The 16,045-nt window shown below is 51.7% G+C and overlaps 1 protein-coding gene across 4 annotated transcripts; it reads left to right on the top strand.

The window, feature by feature from the left end:
* The first annotated feature begins 237 nt into the window (after positions 1-237).
* ERAL1 (Era like 12S mitochondrial rRNA chaperone 1) lies at positions 238-4,281 on the top strand. Of its 4 annotated transcripts, none has more exons than XM_044921596.1 (10): positions 238-527; positions 1,453-1,580; positions 1,710-1,784; positions 2,185-2,231; positions 2,392-2,453; positions 2,622-2,734; positions 2,827-3,075; positions 3,215-3,364; positions 3,485-3,565; positions 3,685-4,281. In XM_044921596.1, the coding sequence occupies exons 1-10, from the start codon at positions 245-247 to the stop codon at positions 3,805-3,807; spliced, it is 1,311 nt and encodes a 436-aa protein (XP_044777531.1). In that variant the 5' UTR covers positions 238-244; the 3' UTR covers positions 3,808-4,281. The 4 variants fall into 4 exon arrangements, with proteins under 4 accessions (XP_044777531.1, XP_021559833.1, XP_044777532.1 ...); XM_021704158.1 differs by having other exon boundaries at positions 1,710-1,787; XM_044921597.1 differs by lacking the exon at positions 2,827-3,075 and having other exon boundaries at positions 1,710-1,787.
* Positions 4,282-16,045: the final 11,764 nt, after the last annotated feature.

Genomic DNA, 16,045 nt, shown 5'->3' with positions numbered 1-16,045 from the left:
AAAACAGGATGTGTATGGGAATCCAAAACGATCATCATGTCCACGCAAACTCTAAATACACATTTTCCTTTTCCTTAGCCTCGGTCAGTCTCCGGAGCGGGGTCCTCCACCATCTCACCTCCAACATCCCGTGTATCTCCGCACTCTGGGCCAATCTAGCTCTGTCCTGCTCGCTCGCTTTTCCACCGCTCTATCCAATCGTAGGTGAGTTCTTGGTCAGTTCCCGGAGTGCCTTGCGGCTGTAATGGCTGCTCCCAGCCGGCGCGCGGCTACGCTCTTTGGGGCGGTGTTAGGGGTCCGGCAGTTGGGCCCCGATGTCGTGAGGGAGTGGGGAGCCCGGGTCTCCTCGCTCTTTGACTGGCAGCGGAGGTGCGTGTCCTGTTTCGCGGGCTCCGCTTTCTCTGGTCCCCGCCTAGCCTCTGCCTCTCGCCGTTATGGCCAGAGCTCAGCCTTGGACCGCTTCCTTGGACTCTCTCAGCCAGACGGTTCGTTGACTTCTCACCCTCCCGGCGTGTCCATGCACAGAGGTAAAGGGCCCGGATAGGCTTGTCCCGGATTGTCACGGTTTTAGCAGTGAAAGTTCCGGGTCGGGGAAACTGCTCAGTCCGTGGGGATATCATCATTGGTCCTATATTGTGGAAAACGATCTTGAGGCCTCGAGAGATAGGCGAGCCTTGAAGGATCTCACAGGAGAGAGATACCAGGTTTTAAGAGTTGGGAGCCAGAGGGAACCGATGTGGTCAAAACAGAGACGCTCACAAAGAGCAAGAGATTCAGGGCCACAGGCAAGGCAGAATTGTGGCTCTCTGCCCCGAGATGGGAAGCAAACTTGGTCCCATAAGTGCCCAATCAATTTGTCAAGAGACTCAGTTACACCTAGGAAATAGCACCCTCTGTTCTTCAAATAGCGTAGACTACACTCTGGTAGGGAGGCTGCACACAAAAACTGGTCATTGTAATGCAGTATTATAAGAAACTAATACTTAAAAATACTGAGAAAGCTTGCAGAGCCTTCATAACACCTTTAGTAGGGTGAGATTGTCCGAGCTGGAGGGATTTCTGGCATTATCTGAACTAGCTGTACTTTCACACATGTACATGCATTTATCAGGCACAGTACAATTCCACACAGTAATTGAGTATTAAATGCCAGGCATTGTGTTGATTGTTTCTACAAAATTGCCAATTGTCAAAAGAAGGTTTTAAGTAGGTATTGTTAATATTATCTCCATTTCACATGTGAGAAAACTAAGGCGCTTAGAGAAGTTAGAGAATTTGATACAATCATATAAACAAATTAATGGACAAGCTAAGTCTCAAAGCCAGGTCTCAGCTTCAACCTGGTACACTTATCTTTTATGCCCTACTTCCTTTGTGGGCGGGTAGGACTGAGTACCTGATAAGGGATCCAGGTTGCACTACCTCTCACTCCCCTCCTGCCCCCACACACAGATGAGCAGGATCTCCTCTTGGTCCATCGTCCCGACATGCCTGAGAACTCCAGGGTCCTAAGAGTGGTCCTCCTGGGTGCCCCGAATGCAGGGAAGTCAACACTCTCCAACCAGCTGCTGGGTCGGAAAGTATGCTGCATCCTTGACGCTACCGCCCCCCCCAACCCCACCTCTTTCATCTCTTACTTTTTTCTCTTTCTTCATGAATTGTCCTACAGTGATCTGGGATCTCAGTTGGGACTTCTTTGTTTTTGGCAGGTGTTCCCTGTCTCCAAGAAGGTGCACACCACTCGCTGCCAAGCTCTGGGGGTCATCACAGAGAAAGAGGTCCAGGTGGTGGGTACCTGCAAAGGAAGTCCAGCAAACTGGACAGCGGGTGAACTTAAGAGGGTCTCCCTTACAGTTAGACCTGAAGAAAATGTTAAATTCACTTTTCTGAGGGAAGGGGGTCTCCTCTTTCGTTAGGCCTAGTGCAGTTCTCTCTACTTCCCCCCTCTGGCATCTAGTCAGAAAGATCTCATTCCCTCTTTAATCCTTCCTAATCTTTCATGTATTCACAGTCATCATCTTTTTCTTGGATCCTATCTAGAATTAAAACAAAACTGGAGGGTAAAAATCTAAAGTCTAGAGTGGGTGCAGGCTTCTGACATCAATGGTGGCCTTTCTCTCACCCGCCAGTTATAATCGTTCCATCTGGGGGGGGGGGGTGGGCATCTCTCTTTCCTGATTTTAGATTCTACTTGACACACCTGGCCTCATCAGCCCTGTTAAACAGAAAAGGTAATAGCTGTGGAAACAGGTTTGTTGCGGGAAAGGTGTTGAGGAGAAGGTGAGGAGATTCCATCAGAGGGGCTGGAAAACCCCCTTATCATACCCTATCCCTCATTAGGAGTATATCAGTCATAAGACCCTTCCTGACCTAAGTTTGTCTGTCCCTCAGGCACCATCTGGAGCTTTCTTTGTTGGAAGATCCATGGAAGAGCATGGAATCTGCTGATCTGGGTTAGACTCATGATGGGAATCTGAAGCCCAATTTACATGGTCACGACCTCTTGTTCCTGGTGGTTTGGGGGATGGGGGTTGGCCCAGAGCCCATATCATGGACATTTTGGGGGGGTGGGGAGAGAGTGGTCATATATTTATCCTGCTGCCCACCCTGCCACCTTCTAGTTGTGGTCCTTGTGGATGTCTCAGACAAGTGGACTCGGAACCAGCTCAGGCCCCAGGTGCTCCAGTGCCTGACCCAGTTCTCCCAAGTCCCTAGCATCCTTGTCATGAACAAGGTGAGCACCACCTACCTGAAGAAGGGGTCTGCTTTCCTCCATGGTGCCCATCTCACTGACCACACACCCCTCTGCCCGTCCTCCATGCCCAGGTAGATTGCCTGAAGCAGAAGTCTGTTCTCCTGGAGCTCACAGCAGCCCTTACTGAAGGTGTGGTCAATGGCAAGAAGCTCAAGATGCGGCAGGCCCTTCGCTCACAGCCTGGCACTCCTTGCCCTAGCCCAGCAGCTAAGGGCCCAAAAACACAGTCTGTGGGAGGCCCTCAGAGGATTGGTTGGCCCCACTTTCAGGAGATCTTCATGTTGTCAGCCCTAAGCCAGGAGGATGTGAAAACACTAAAGGTCAGTTAGCCTTGGCCGTAGCCTGGCCTCTGATTTCTGCCATGTGAAGATAAGCCTCAGAGTTCTTCCTGGTAGTGAGAATGGGTAGGAAAGTCTTGGTTGGGACTGAGCTGCCCACCTACCCCCTCTGTACCCACAGCATTACCTCCTGGCACAGGCCCGGCCAGGACCCTGGGAATTCCACAGTGGAGTCCTCACTAGCCAGACGCCTGAGGAGATCTGTGCCAACATCATCCGAGAGAAGCTCCTAGAACACCTGCCCCAGGAGATGCCCTATAGTGTGCAGCAGGTGCGGGCACAATGAAGGAATCTGGGGGCTCTTCACCATGCACACACCCAAGAAAGGACACCTGGGGCCCAGAGAGGTAGGGATATGGGTCTGTCTGACTAATCATGTCTCCCTGTGCAGAGGACAGTGATGTGGGAGGAAAGGCCAAGCGGGGAGCTGGTGATCGAACAGAAGCTTCTGGTGCCCAAAGAATCTCATGTGGTAAGCCGGGTTAGGCTTGGAGAAAGGACCAGGGCATTAGGCAGGGGTTCTTCCTCCACTGCTTGGGAGCCCTGAGAACAGGCTTGTGTGTGTGTCTCTCTCTCTTACCCCACCCTCAGAGGATCCTGATTGGTCCAAAGGGGCACTTGATCTCCCAGATTGCACAGGAGGTGGGCCGCGACCTCATGGACATCTTCCTCTGCGATGTTCGGCTCCGCCTCTCTGTGAGGCTTCTCAAGTGACCACCCTCTGCTGCCTTGCCCAGGGCGTCTCAGCCAGAGCTGCTGGCAGGGCCACTGACCAGAACGGCCCCTGCCCAGGGACAGGGACTGGTGAGAGGTGTGGGCACTGCCTGCCTGCCTGCCTGGCGGCTGGCTTGGCCTTCCTGAGTCTGCCTAGCCCCTGCCTGACCACGTCTGTTGGAGGAAGTAACTTATCTTAGCTCAGTTCCCAGGTCGTTCCTCTGCCTGCAGTCCCAGCTGCTTAGGTCTAGAAGTTGGCTCTTTGGTAGGAACAATGCCACCCTGCTTCTGGCTGGCAGCGAACCCAGAGTTCTTCCCTGAGTTGCCAGTTTTAGCAGAGAGGGCTTTTTCCTGTCCGCTCAGTTTCTCTACCTTAAAGCTGCGCGTAAGAACCTGTGGGTCCTAAGTGAGATGGTGCTGCTCACTCCATCCCTCTCCCCAGTCTTGGATGCTAATAAAATTAAAAAACAAGCATACTGGTTCTCATCTTTATTTCTTTTTTTTTTTTAAGATTTTATTTATTTGAGAGAGAGAGATTGAGAGAACGAGTGGGAAGAGGGGCAGAGGGAGAAGCAGACTCCCCAGTGAGCAGGGAGCCCGACGCGGGGCTCGATCCCAGGACCCTGGCATCATGACCTGAGCCGAAGGCAGACGCTTAACTGATTGAGCCACCCAGGCGCCCTCATCTTTGTTTCTTTGTTTCTTTTTTTTTTTTTTTTATTTTTTTTTGACAGAGAGAGACATAGCGAGAGCAGGAACACAAGCAGGGGGAGTGGGAGAGGGAGAAGCAGGCTTCCCGCTGAGCAGGGAGCCCAATGTGGGACTCGATCCCAGGACCCTGGGATCATGACCTGAGCCGAAGGCAGACGCTTAACGACTGAGCCACCCAGGTGCCCCTATCTTTGTTTCTTATAATAGGAAAGAGAAAACCCATTCCCTCACCCCCACCCTGTTGTCTGAACTGGAGTCTCCCTCCCTCCCAGTGGTCTGTTCCAGGGTCCTGAGCGCTCTTCTTGGCACGTGTTCTGGGTACAGCAAGAGAACCATTACCATTACTAAACTCAGTAATGGTAACGGTTTCCTCGCCATCCCCAAGCGTCCCGGCGGTCAGCAGGCTGTGATGCGCTGAGCGGCGAGCCCAGCGGGTTTGCGGCTTCCCTGGCCCTCGTCTGGCTCCAGAGCTGTGGGGACCCGGACTAGTACATCATCTATACTGTAGTATCTCATCGCAAACTTACAGTATATGATGATATCCCAGCCAGGGCCCTGCAGCAGGCACAGGGAGCACGGCTTGGAGAGCACTGTGGCAGGGAGGGCCAGGGGCTGGGGCAGAGCAGGACAGGTCAGTGCTGGACACACACAGCTCCCCACTCCCCACTCCATAGCTCCTGGGCCAGCAGCTCCTTGATGGTTGTGGTCAAGGGCAGCCCAAGTCAGGTAGGGAAGGGGCCTGGCCCGGAGAACCCTGCAGAGGTAGGGTCTGTTGAGATCTCCTTGGGGACCCAGTGTCAGAATTAAACAAGCTAGAGATCACATAGTGAGGCAGAAGGTTCCCTCTGGTCAGACCAACAAGCAGACAGACATGCCCAGGAGAGGGTACTTACCTGGGGCTGGAACTGCAGACTGGGGAGGCCTTCAGAGGTAAGGAGGCCCTGACCCTGCCTCTCCACTCAAGCTGCTGGCCTTTTAATCCACTGGCCCCTCCCCTGGGTGGGGCACTTTCCCCTGGTTCTAGAAAGCCCCGCCTCTTAACCCTTTCCCTGCTGGACTCCTTGGAACAAGGGTCACTGGCCCCTCTCTCTACTAGGCCCTTTCTCCCATAAATTTTATGGCCCTTGCTAAGGCTAGGGTCTGCCTTTCACTCCTCTCCCCGTGAAGCTGATCATCTCTCTGCTGGGCCTGGGAGGAGGAGGAACAGCCTCACCGCATCCTTCAGGGTTTAATTGTTGGCTGTAGCCCAGCTGGTGGTGGCAGTCGTGGTGGTGGTGCTGGTGGCGGTGGAACTGTTAGTTGAACCTCTGTAAAGCAGGAAGGGTCCTGACAGCTGGATTCTGGGGGCAAGCTCAGGCTTAAATTTCAGTTCCTGGGCCCCTGCCTATGTTTATGCTGAGCCCAAGGAGGGTAGACCTAGGCTACCTCTGTTATGGCAAGCTCCCCTGGGTGGACGGGGTCCTCTGTGAGTCATTTGAGGGCAGGGAATTCAAGCTCTTCTGAGAGCCAGCATAAGAATGGGTAGGGGCCTGTTCAGAGCCCAAGCCACTTACAGTGTGAGCCTGGCAGTATTCAGTTCTCTGCCTCTGGGCTAGGCAAGATTCCTGGTGTAGAGACTTCTCAGAATGGGGGAGGGAGCTCTGTTTATTTTATTTTATTTTTTTAAGATTTTATTTATTTATTTGAAAGAGAGAGAATGAGAGAGAGAGAGAGCACATGGTGGGGGGAGGGTCAGAGGGAGAAGCAGACTCCCTGCTGAGCAGGGAGCCTGATGTGGGCTTGATCCCGGGACTCCAGGATCATGACCTGAGCCGAAGGCAGTCGCTTAACCAAAAGAGCCACCCAGGCGCCCGAGAGGGAGAGAATCTTAAGCATACTCCCACCTGAGTGCAGACCCCAATGCAGGGCTTGACCCCACGCGCCCCCCCCCCGCCCCGACTGAGGCAGCCAGGCGCCCTGCTCTTCCCTCTGGCACAATCTTCCCTCCTTTCTTACCTAGTTAACTCCTATTCCCTCTTCATATGTAAGTAACACCTCTGCAGGCTAGTTAAATCTACCTGTTATGGGCTCATTTATTTGTGTGATTAATCATTTAGGCAAATAATCACAGGGGCCTGGTTATTGGCCAATCATGTCAAATGTTTGACATGGAGCTAAACTCAGTGTGATGTAGGGGAGGAGAAAAACTTTGGCCTGGGGAGGCAGGCAAATAAAACTGGAGCTCTTAGGCAAGTCTTTTTCTCTCAGAGCCTTCCTGTTCTCCTTGTAGACAGCAGGAACAACAGTCCCCAGTTCAGAACTGTGAGCTAGGTGACTAGCTCCTGGCAAAGCACTTAGCCAAATGAAGCAGCCAAATGCCCTTCATGGAATATTCTTTTTTTTTTTTTTTTTTTTTTTTTTTAAAGATTTTTATTTATTTATTTGACAGAGAGAGAGATAGTGAGAGCAGGAACACAAGCAGGGGGAGTGGGAGAGGGAGAAGCAGGCTTCCTGCCGAGCAGGGAGCCCGATGTGGGACTCGATCCCAGGACCCCGGGATCATGACCTGAGCCGAAGGCAGACGCTTAAGGACTGAGCCACCCAGGCGCCCTTCATGGAATATTCTTGAAAGCCGCTCAAGGCCATTGAGAGAGCCCAGGTTTAGAAATAACAGGCCCTGGGGCACCAGGCTGGCTCAGTCAGTGAAGCATGTGACTCTTGACCTCGGGGTTGTAAGTTCAAGCCCCACGTTGAGTGTAAAGATTACTTAAAAATAGGGACGCCTGGGTGGCTCAGTCAAGATCTGCCTTCGGCCCAAGTCATGATCTCAGGGTCCTGGGATCAGAGTCCCGTATCAGGCTCCCTGCTCATTGGGGAGCCTGCTTCTCCCTCTCCCTCTGCCTGCAGCTCCCCCTGCTTGTGCTCTCTCTCTCTCTCACAAATAAAAAATAAAATCTTAAAAAAAAAAAAAAGATTACTTAAAAATAAAATCTTAAGAGGGCACGTATGTGGCTTAGTTGGTTAAACGTCTGCCTTCCGCTCAGGTCATGATCCCAGGATCCTGGGATCGAGCCCTGTGGCTGGGCTCCCTGCTCAGTGGGGACTCTGCTTCTCCCTCTCCTCCCTGCCATGCTCTCTCTCGCTATCTCTGTCACTATCTCTGTCTCTCTCAAATAAATAAAATCTTAGAAAGGAAGAAAGAAAAAGGGAGGGAGGGAGGAAGGACAGGCCCTGAGTGACAGTCCCCACAGCCCCCCACATCCAGCTCTGTGACCTTGACCTTAAATGGAGTGCTCTCAGCTTCAATTTTCTTGTATGTGCAATGGGAGCAATCCATCCCTAGCTCCTATGGGGGTGACCAGGGTCATGTGCGTGCTCATCTCAAACTCCTGGGTCAGACCTAGCACCTGTGGAACCAATGTTGGTGTCCTTCCCTTCTTTCCTCTGTCTCACTCACTAGCTGTTTGACTAGAGGCAAAGTGCCACTTCTCTGAGCTTTGGTGGTAACACATGGTTCACCATGTTGTAAGAACTGAGAAATGTGGCTGAGAAACATTTACAAACCCAGGCACTCTAGCCAGGTGAGAAATTATCGTATGTCTGCACCTTGCCTCCTTTCCTGTCCTGTGACCCCTCCTGCCGTGCCACCTCTACTCAGGGACCCCACAGACAGGTCAGGCTCCTTCACCAGAGTAAAGGCTTCATGCACCGAGGCCAAGATTTATGCCGCTCATTGCCTAGGCTTCTGCCTAGTTCTGCTTAGTCCTAAGACCAAAGGTGAACATGGGCAGAAACCAGGGGTCCTGAAGGTAGAACAGAGAGATATCTCAGCCAGCCAGAGATCCTGTGGCTTTGGCCCTGGCTGGGGTGGAGGGTACTGTCATCAGGGTGTGGGCTGGAGCAGAGTCTGAACCTGGGTGGGGTAGTCTGGGGACCCTGATAAGTGGACTTGGGGCTATCAGGGTGGAGGCCCTTCTGCTTATCGGGAGCCTGCAGGGGCCACGAGGACCCGAGGACACTTCCCGCCCAGAGCTGTCTCCTGGATGGCAGCCCTTCCAACCCTTTGCCTCCTTAGAACCCTTCTGGAAGTCCAGTGGAGAGACTCTGCCCCTTCCCTGGCCAGCATGGGGGTGGGGGACACAATCCAGGTCCTTGGACTTGCACTCTAAATTTTATTTATTTATTTATTTATTTATTTATTTGAGAGCACAAGCAGGGGGAGCAGCAAAGAGAGAGGGAGAAGCAGGGATCCTGAGGCGGGGCTCGATCCCAGGACCCTGGGCTCATGACCTGAGCCAAAGGCAGACGCTTAACTGACTGAGCCACCCAGGCGCCCGTGGCCTTGCATTCTAACAACTGTTGCTTCAAATCAGGAGCTCCATTGGCTCTCCTGAGGTCAGTGTGGACTGGTCTGGGACCTTAACCTTCTCATGTCTAATTCCAATCCCTGCCACAGCAGCTTCAAGCCTTTGACTCTTATTTTGATCTTTGGATGAACTCCTTAAACCATATGGTGAATGACAGAGTTAAGGATGGTCAGAGCTGCAAGAATCCTTCAAAATCATGGAATTCAAGTAATCCCTTTATAGAGGAGAGGAAACCGAGGCGTAGAGAAGGGGAGCGAATTGCCCCCCAAAGCTTCAGCGTTCCCTCTACCTCTCCACACCTGGGAACCCATGACCCTAAGAAGACAGCAGCTGCAGGTACTCACAGACACACGGACACACACACGTGGCACACACACGTGTCATACTTACATATACACAGACACAGAAATACACAGCACACATACTAAAAAAAATAGATTCAGCTAGTAAATTACTCTCAATTCCCTCTTCGTTACTCTCCTAAGTTCCATGGAGTTGACAGTTTTGCACAACGATGGTGGCCAAATCATAGGGTCACTAGTGTCCCACTCAAAGTACAATCAACAGCAAAACTCATCCTGGAACCAAGGACTTTGAGAAGTTCTGGGCGTTCTTGCTTTCCTGTTTTGCTTTACATGCTGGGAACCCAAAGCAAGAGGCTGGTGTAACCCTAGGGGCTTACCAGGTGTGAGAAAGAAAAGCTGGAACACTGTTCTAATCTTTATTCTCTATGTGATAGATTGGGGCTTGAGATCTGGGGGACCTATCAGAGATGACTGTTCGGTTTCACCGTGGCCAGCCTGTGAAGCTTCTCCTAACCCTCCCTGACACCTGCCCCCTAAGTCCAGGCTTTGACCCTGCTCAGTTTTCCTCATCACATGGAGAATTCATCTGATCCCTTATTTGTCCCCAACTACCCCGGGAGAGGCACCTTGTGGGATTCTTCTCTGTGGCCCCAGCACCCCTCAAGGGTCTCATCCTGCGAGGTGCTCAAAGAGCACGTTTGCGCTGGAAAGACGCTGACCCCACAGACCGTGCTACTAACGCTCAAGGACCCCGCACACTCCCTTACACTCTCTGGGACGCTCAGCCCCATGGGCACGCGTGTGTGTCACACAACGAACACAGATGCGGTGGGGTCTTAGCTGTGGCTTCCCTGGGGACTTTGCCAATGTCCGTCCATCAGTCTCCAAAAGATGACTACACGCCAATTTTATTTTTTTGATATTTTTATTTATTTTATATTTATTATTTTTAAAAGATTTTATTTATTTATTTGACAGAGAGAGACACAAGCAAGTGAGGGAACACAAGCAGGGGGTGTGGGAGAGGGAGAAGCAGGCCTCCTGTGGAGTAGGGAGCTCGATGCGGGGCTTGATCCCAGGACCTTGGCATCATGACCTGAGCTGAAGGCAGATGCTTAACGACTAAGCCATCCAGGCGCCCCAAAGATTTTATTTTTAAATAATCTCTACATTCAATGTGGGGCTCAAACTCATGACCCTGAGATTAGGAGTCACACACTGCTGACTGAGCCAGCCAGATGCCCCTATGGGCCAATTTTATCGTAGAGAAACTGAGGCTTCTGGAGTAAACACATGGCCTGCGTGATCTGGTAAATTGGGAGATGAGACAGGACTACAACTCTGCTCTCCAGACTCCAGGCCCCAGGCTTTGTGCACAAACTTGCTATGAATGAGGTGGATTTTGTGTGTGTCTCTGTGAGGACTTTTTGAGGTTTTTGTTTTTAAGTTTTTATTTATTTTTTTGAGAGAGAGCTTGAGTGGGGTGAGGGGCAGAGGGAGGAGCAGACTCCCCCCACTGAGCAGGGAGCCCGACTCGGGACTTGATCCCAGGACTCCAGGATCATGACCTGAGCCGAAGGCAGATGCTTAACTGACTGATCTACCCAGGCGCCCCAACTTTTTGAGTTTCAAAAGCAAGAGAATCAGACCTGAGTTTTGGCCACTTACCAGTAATATGATTCTGAGCGTGTCACCTCATCTCTCTGAGCCTTGGTCTCCTCAGCTCTAAAATGGGGATGACAATAATACCTCATGAGACCCTGGGGAAATTCGGTGAAAGAATGTGTGTGAAGCCTCCGCGTGACTCAGGATGCCCTCCTCACTCCCACTTGCTCGGATTCTCCCACCTGTCCAACCCCCCCTTTTTTTAAATGATTTTACTTATTTATTTGACAGAGAGACATAGCAAGAGAGGGAACACAAGCAGAGGGACTGGCAGAGGGAGAAGCAGGCTTCCCATGGAGCAGGGAGCCCGATGCGGGGCTCGATCCCAGGACCCTGGGATCATGACCTGAGCCGAAGGCAAATGCCTAATGACTGAGCCACCCAGGCGCCCCTGTCCAACCCCTTTTTGAGCCTCTTCCACAGCTGTTCCAACCCAGCAGTAATCCCCTCTCTCTCTTCTGACTCCTGCTTCTTGTGAGCCGGGCCCTTGCCTGGAGCGCACATGCCCTGGCCTCTCACGCCGTCCTTGGCTGGAACCAGAGCCTTATCCCGTATAGTTGTGGGCTTGTGCCTTAGAGTTCTTCCTTTTCTTCCAGACCACCTGCCCCGGAGGGACTCAGCCCAAAGGGAAAAGCACAGGTCCGGATTTGTGAGACCCTGGACTCCACTCCTGCCTGCCGGGTAGCCCGGGCCCTTGTCCACTCTTGGAGCCTTGGCTTCCTTATCAGATATGTGGGCTTAAAACGCCTTCTTTCCATGATTGGTGTGCAGATGAAATGAGGCAGGAGAGGGGGAAAGTTCTAGGTAGAGCCTGGCTCACATACCGTAGGAACTCCACGAATGTCAGATTTCCTTCCCTTCTGGCTTTGCAGCGGCTCTCCCTGCTGGCCCTCCCCAGTGCGGCAGGAGCCCGTGGGAGCCCCTGGGCTCGCTCCGACGCCTCTGCAGACCCACGTGCTAGTGCAGCCCTCACACCCCTGCCCAGGCCCGCGCTGAGGCAGAAATAGAAACTTCCCCATCAACACCTCCCTGAGTCTGTTTGTTCATCAGCTCCCCCTCCTAGTCTCTGGGTCAGTGGGAACCCCCACGTTCAGACCCGGGCCCTGACCCCTGGCCTGCGGGCACAGTCCCGAAGGTGGCTCTGGGGTGGGAAAGGATCCCCAAGGAGCCCGGGTGTCCCTCCCTCCTCAAATCCTTCCCGCCATCAGCCAGGCCCTTGCTTGCCTCCCTCCCTACCGGGACAACCTGTCTGCCTCACAGCTGCTATGGAAGAGATAGGCTGCCTGGATTATCGGGCCAGACAAGGCTCCTCGTGACAGTTCCCCGTGCCCCCCCTCTGCCAGGCAAAGGTTCCAGGGCCCTTAACCCCCTCTGTGCCGGGCCCTCAGCCCCAGGAACTGGGAAGAGCAGGGAACGGGGTAGGCCTTGTGCCCCATATCCAGTTCCCAAGACAGGAGTCATGAGCACAAGGAAGTGGGGTACAGTATCACCTGCGTCCTCCAGAAGCCCAGTCTACACACTGGGCCCTCTCCTGCCCGTCCTGGGTCCATGGCAGCCTAGGGTAAGGAGGGACAACCCTGGGAGGCCTTTAAGGGCTTAGACCAAAGGCCCGATACTCTCTATTCCCCCTTCCCGGGGCTGGTTCCAGGCTCTGGGGACAGAGGCCTGGCTGCACTCTTGGGGTCCACTGGCTTCAGCAGAGGTGCTGGTACATCACCCCCTCCTTCTGCCCCCACATCATGGCTCCTTCCTCCTCTGCAGCATCCTTCAAGCCCCTGTCGGCAGGGCTCCTGCCTATGTTCTTGCTGGCCGCCTTTTTCCGGGCCGCTCTGCTCATCTCCTTGGGCTAGCCACTGTCCCAGATACTAAGGCTAACCAGGATCGAGTCCTAGTCGGGCCCCACTCAACCCCCCGGGCCTCCCTTTCCTGAAGGTCAGCGGGAGGGAGTGAAAAGACCAGGAGCAGGGACTCTGGGAATCTGGCTTGCAGTCCTGGTTCCGCTCAGACACCGTGTGCCTTGGGCAAGTTCCTGTAATTCCAGGCCCCTCCTTTTCCTCACTTGATAAAAGAGGAGTAGCTCTTTTCATGGGGTTGACTCAGGGATTAAATGAGTTAAAAAAAAATATATATATATATGTATACACACACACACATACGTATAATTTTAGCAATCAGCTGGAAAATAACATTAATATCTAAAAAAAAAGGTGCCTGGCTGGCTTAGTCGGTAGAGCATGGGATTCTCGATCTCAGGATTGTAAATTCGAGGCCCATGTTGGTGTAGAGATTACTTAAATTAAAAACTTTAAAAAATAATAATAAGGAGGGGTGCCTGGGTGGCTCAGTCGTTAAGCGTCTGCCTTCAGCTCAGGTCATGATCCCAGGGTCCTGGGATTAAGACCCACATCGGGCCCCACATCGGGCTCCCTGCTCAGTGGGAAGCCTACTTCTCCCTCTCCCGCTCCCCTGCTTGTGTTTCCTTTCTTGCTGTGTCTCTCTCTGTCAAATAAATGAATAAAATCAAGATTTTATTTATTTAATTGACAGAGAGAGACACAGTGAGAGAGGGAACACAAGCAGGGGGAGTGGGAGTGGGAGAAGCAGGCTTCCCACTTTACAGGGTGCCCGATACGGGGCTTTTTCCAGGACCCTGGGATCACGACCTGAGCCGAAGGCAGACCCTTAACGACTGAGCCACCCAGGAGCCCCAATAAATAAAATCTTAAAAAAAAAAACCTTTTAAAAAATATAATAAAACTTTAAAAAAATGTCACACATCTTACACTGATTAGGATGTCTCTTATTAAAAAAAATAACAACAGAGGGGCGCCTGTGTGGCTCAGTCGATAAGCGTCTGCCTTGGACTCAGGTAGTGATCCCAGGCTCCTGGGATCGATCCTGGATCGAGCCCCACATTAGGCCCCCATTGGGCTCCCTGCTAGGCAGGAAGCCTGCTTCTCCCTCTCCTGCTCCCCCTGCTTGTGTTTCCTCTCTTGCTCTGTCTCTCTCTGTCAAATAAATAAATAATTGACAGAGAGAGACACAGGGAGAGAGGGAACACAAGCAGGGGGAGTGGGAGCGGGAGAAGCAGGGGGAGTTGGAGATGGAGAAGCAGGCTTCCCAGTGAGCAGGGAGCCTGATGCGGGGCTCAATCCCAGTACCCTGGGATCACGACCTGAGCCGAAGGCAGACCCTTAACGACTGAGTCACCCAGGCGCCCCAATAAATAAAATCTTAAAAAAAAAACCTTTTAAAAAGATATAATAAAACTGTAAAAAATTGTCACACATCTTACACTGATTAGGATGTCTACTATAAAAAAAACAACAGAGGGGCGCCTGGGTGGCTCAGTCGTTAAGGGTCTGCCTTGGGCTCAGGTCCTGATCCTAGGGTCCTGGGATCGAGCACCACATCGGACCCCACATCTGGCCCCACATCGGGCTCCCTGCTCTGTGGGAAGCCTGCTTCTCCCTCTCCCGCACCCCCTGCTTGTGTTTCCTTTCTTGCTGTGTCTCTCTCTGTCCAATAAATAAATAAAATGAAGATAATCAAGTAACCCAAGTGTCTATCAACAGATGATTGGGTAAACAAAATGGGGTATATACATACAATGGAATATTATTCAGCCTTAAAAAGGAAGGAAAGTCTGACATATGCTACAACATGGATGAAACTTGAGGACATTATTTTGAGTGAAAGAAGCCAGACAGAAAAAGATGAATACTATATGATTCCACTTATATGAGGTACCTAGAGAAGTCAAATTCTCAAATTTATAGAGATAGGAGGTAAGTTTGTGGTTGCCAGTGACTGGCACAGGGAGGGATGGGGAGTTATTGTTTAATGGATACAGATTTCAGGTTTATTTTTTTTTAAAGATTATTTATTTATTTATTTTAGAGAGAAAGAGAAAAAGAGACAGAGTGGGGGGAGGGGCAGAGGGGGAGAGAGAGAGAGAGAGAAACCCAAGCAGAGCCTCAACTCGGGGCTGGACTTCACGACCCTGAGATCATGACCTGAGCTGAAATCAAGAGTCAGGTGCTTAACTGACTGAGCCACTCAGGTGCCCCCAGAGTTTCAGTTTTATAAAAAGAAAAGAATTCTGGAGATGGTGTTGATGGTTGCCTAATGTAAATGTAAATATACTTAATACCACTGAGCTGTATGCTTAAAATGGTTAACATGGTAAATTTTATGTTAGGTGTATTTTACCACAGTTAAAAATAAAAGTTATATAAATGGAATCAGGTAGTATGTAACATTTTGTTTTGTTTTTTAAGATTTTATTTTTTTTAAAGATTTTATTTATTTGACAGAGAGAGACACAGTGAGAGCAGGAACACAAGCTGGGGGAGCGGGAGAGGGAGAAGCAGGCTTCCCGCCGAGCAGGGAGCCCGATGCGGGGCTCAGTCCCAGGACCCTGGGATCATGACCTGAGCCGAAGGCAGTCGCCCAACCAACTGAGCCACCCAGGCGCCCAGTATGTAACATTTTGGAATGGGCTTTTTTTATTTTTTAAGATCTTTTTTTGAGAGAGACAGAAAGAGAGCGAGCGAGAGCATGAACATGGGGAGGGGCAGAGGGAGGAGAAGCAGGCTCCCTGCTGAGCAAGAAGCCTGATTCAGGACTCCATCCCAGGACCCTGGGATCATGACCTGAGCCTGAGCCACCAGGCATCCTGCCAGATACACTTCTACCTCAGGGTCTTTGGACAGGAAGCTCTTCAGGCATGGCTCATTCCTTTACTTTCTTCAGCGCTACCTTCTCAATGAGGCCTTCCTTTGACACCCTAAAATCCCCACTCCCAACTTCCTATTCTTTACCTCCACCTGAATGTAAGCTCTAAAAGCTAGCGGTTTGTATTGTTCACTGTGGTCTCCTCCCCATCTAGTAGGACGATGCCTGCCTGGCACACAGCGAGCATTAGATAAGATAAAATGAATAAGAATACTAAAGCCCAGAGAGATGAAGTTACATGCTCAAGATCACACAGGTGATTACCAGCAGAGCTAAAAATTAAACCCAAGCAGTCTGACTTCAGAGTTCATGCTCTTAAGCCTGAGAAATGGGCTCCATTACTGAGTGGGGCTCAGGATGGACACAGAGGTGCAGCAACCGGCAGCCCCCCCCCCCCCCCCCCCCCCCCCCCCCCCCCCCCCCGCCTCGCCCGCCTCCCCCCCCCCCCCCACACCGCCCCCCCGCGGCCCCGCG

This window comes from Neomonachus schauinslandi, chromosome 15, assembly GCF_002201575.2.
Source record: "Neomonachus schauinslandi chromosome 15, ASM220157v2, whole genome shotgun sequence".
NCBI lineage: Eukaryota > Metazoa > Chordata > Mammalia > Carnivora > Phocidae > Neomonachus > Neomonachus schauinslandi.
Note: the sequence above shows the minus strand (reverse complement) of the source record. Positions and strands in the feature narration are given on the sequence as shown.

What these genes read in the sequence shown, in the direction of transcription:
- ERAL1 (XM_021704157.1), top strand. Translation starts at nt 245, where the DNA reads ATGGCTGCTCCCAGCCGGCGCGCGGCTACGCTCTTTGGGGCGGTGTTA. An exon ending in ACCAGCTGCTGGGTCGGAAA is followed by an intron (nt 1,581 to 2,184) that starts GTATGCTGCATC and finishes TCCTGATTTTAG; the next exon opens with ATTCTACTTGACACACCTGG. An exon ending in CATGGAATCTGCTGATCTGG is followed by an intron (nt 2,454 to 2,621) that starts GTTAGACTCATG and finishes GCCACCTTCTAG; the next exon opens with TTGTGGTCCTTGTGGATGTC.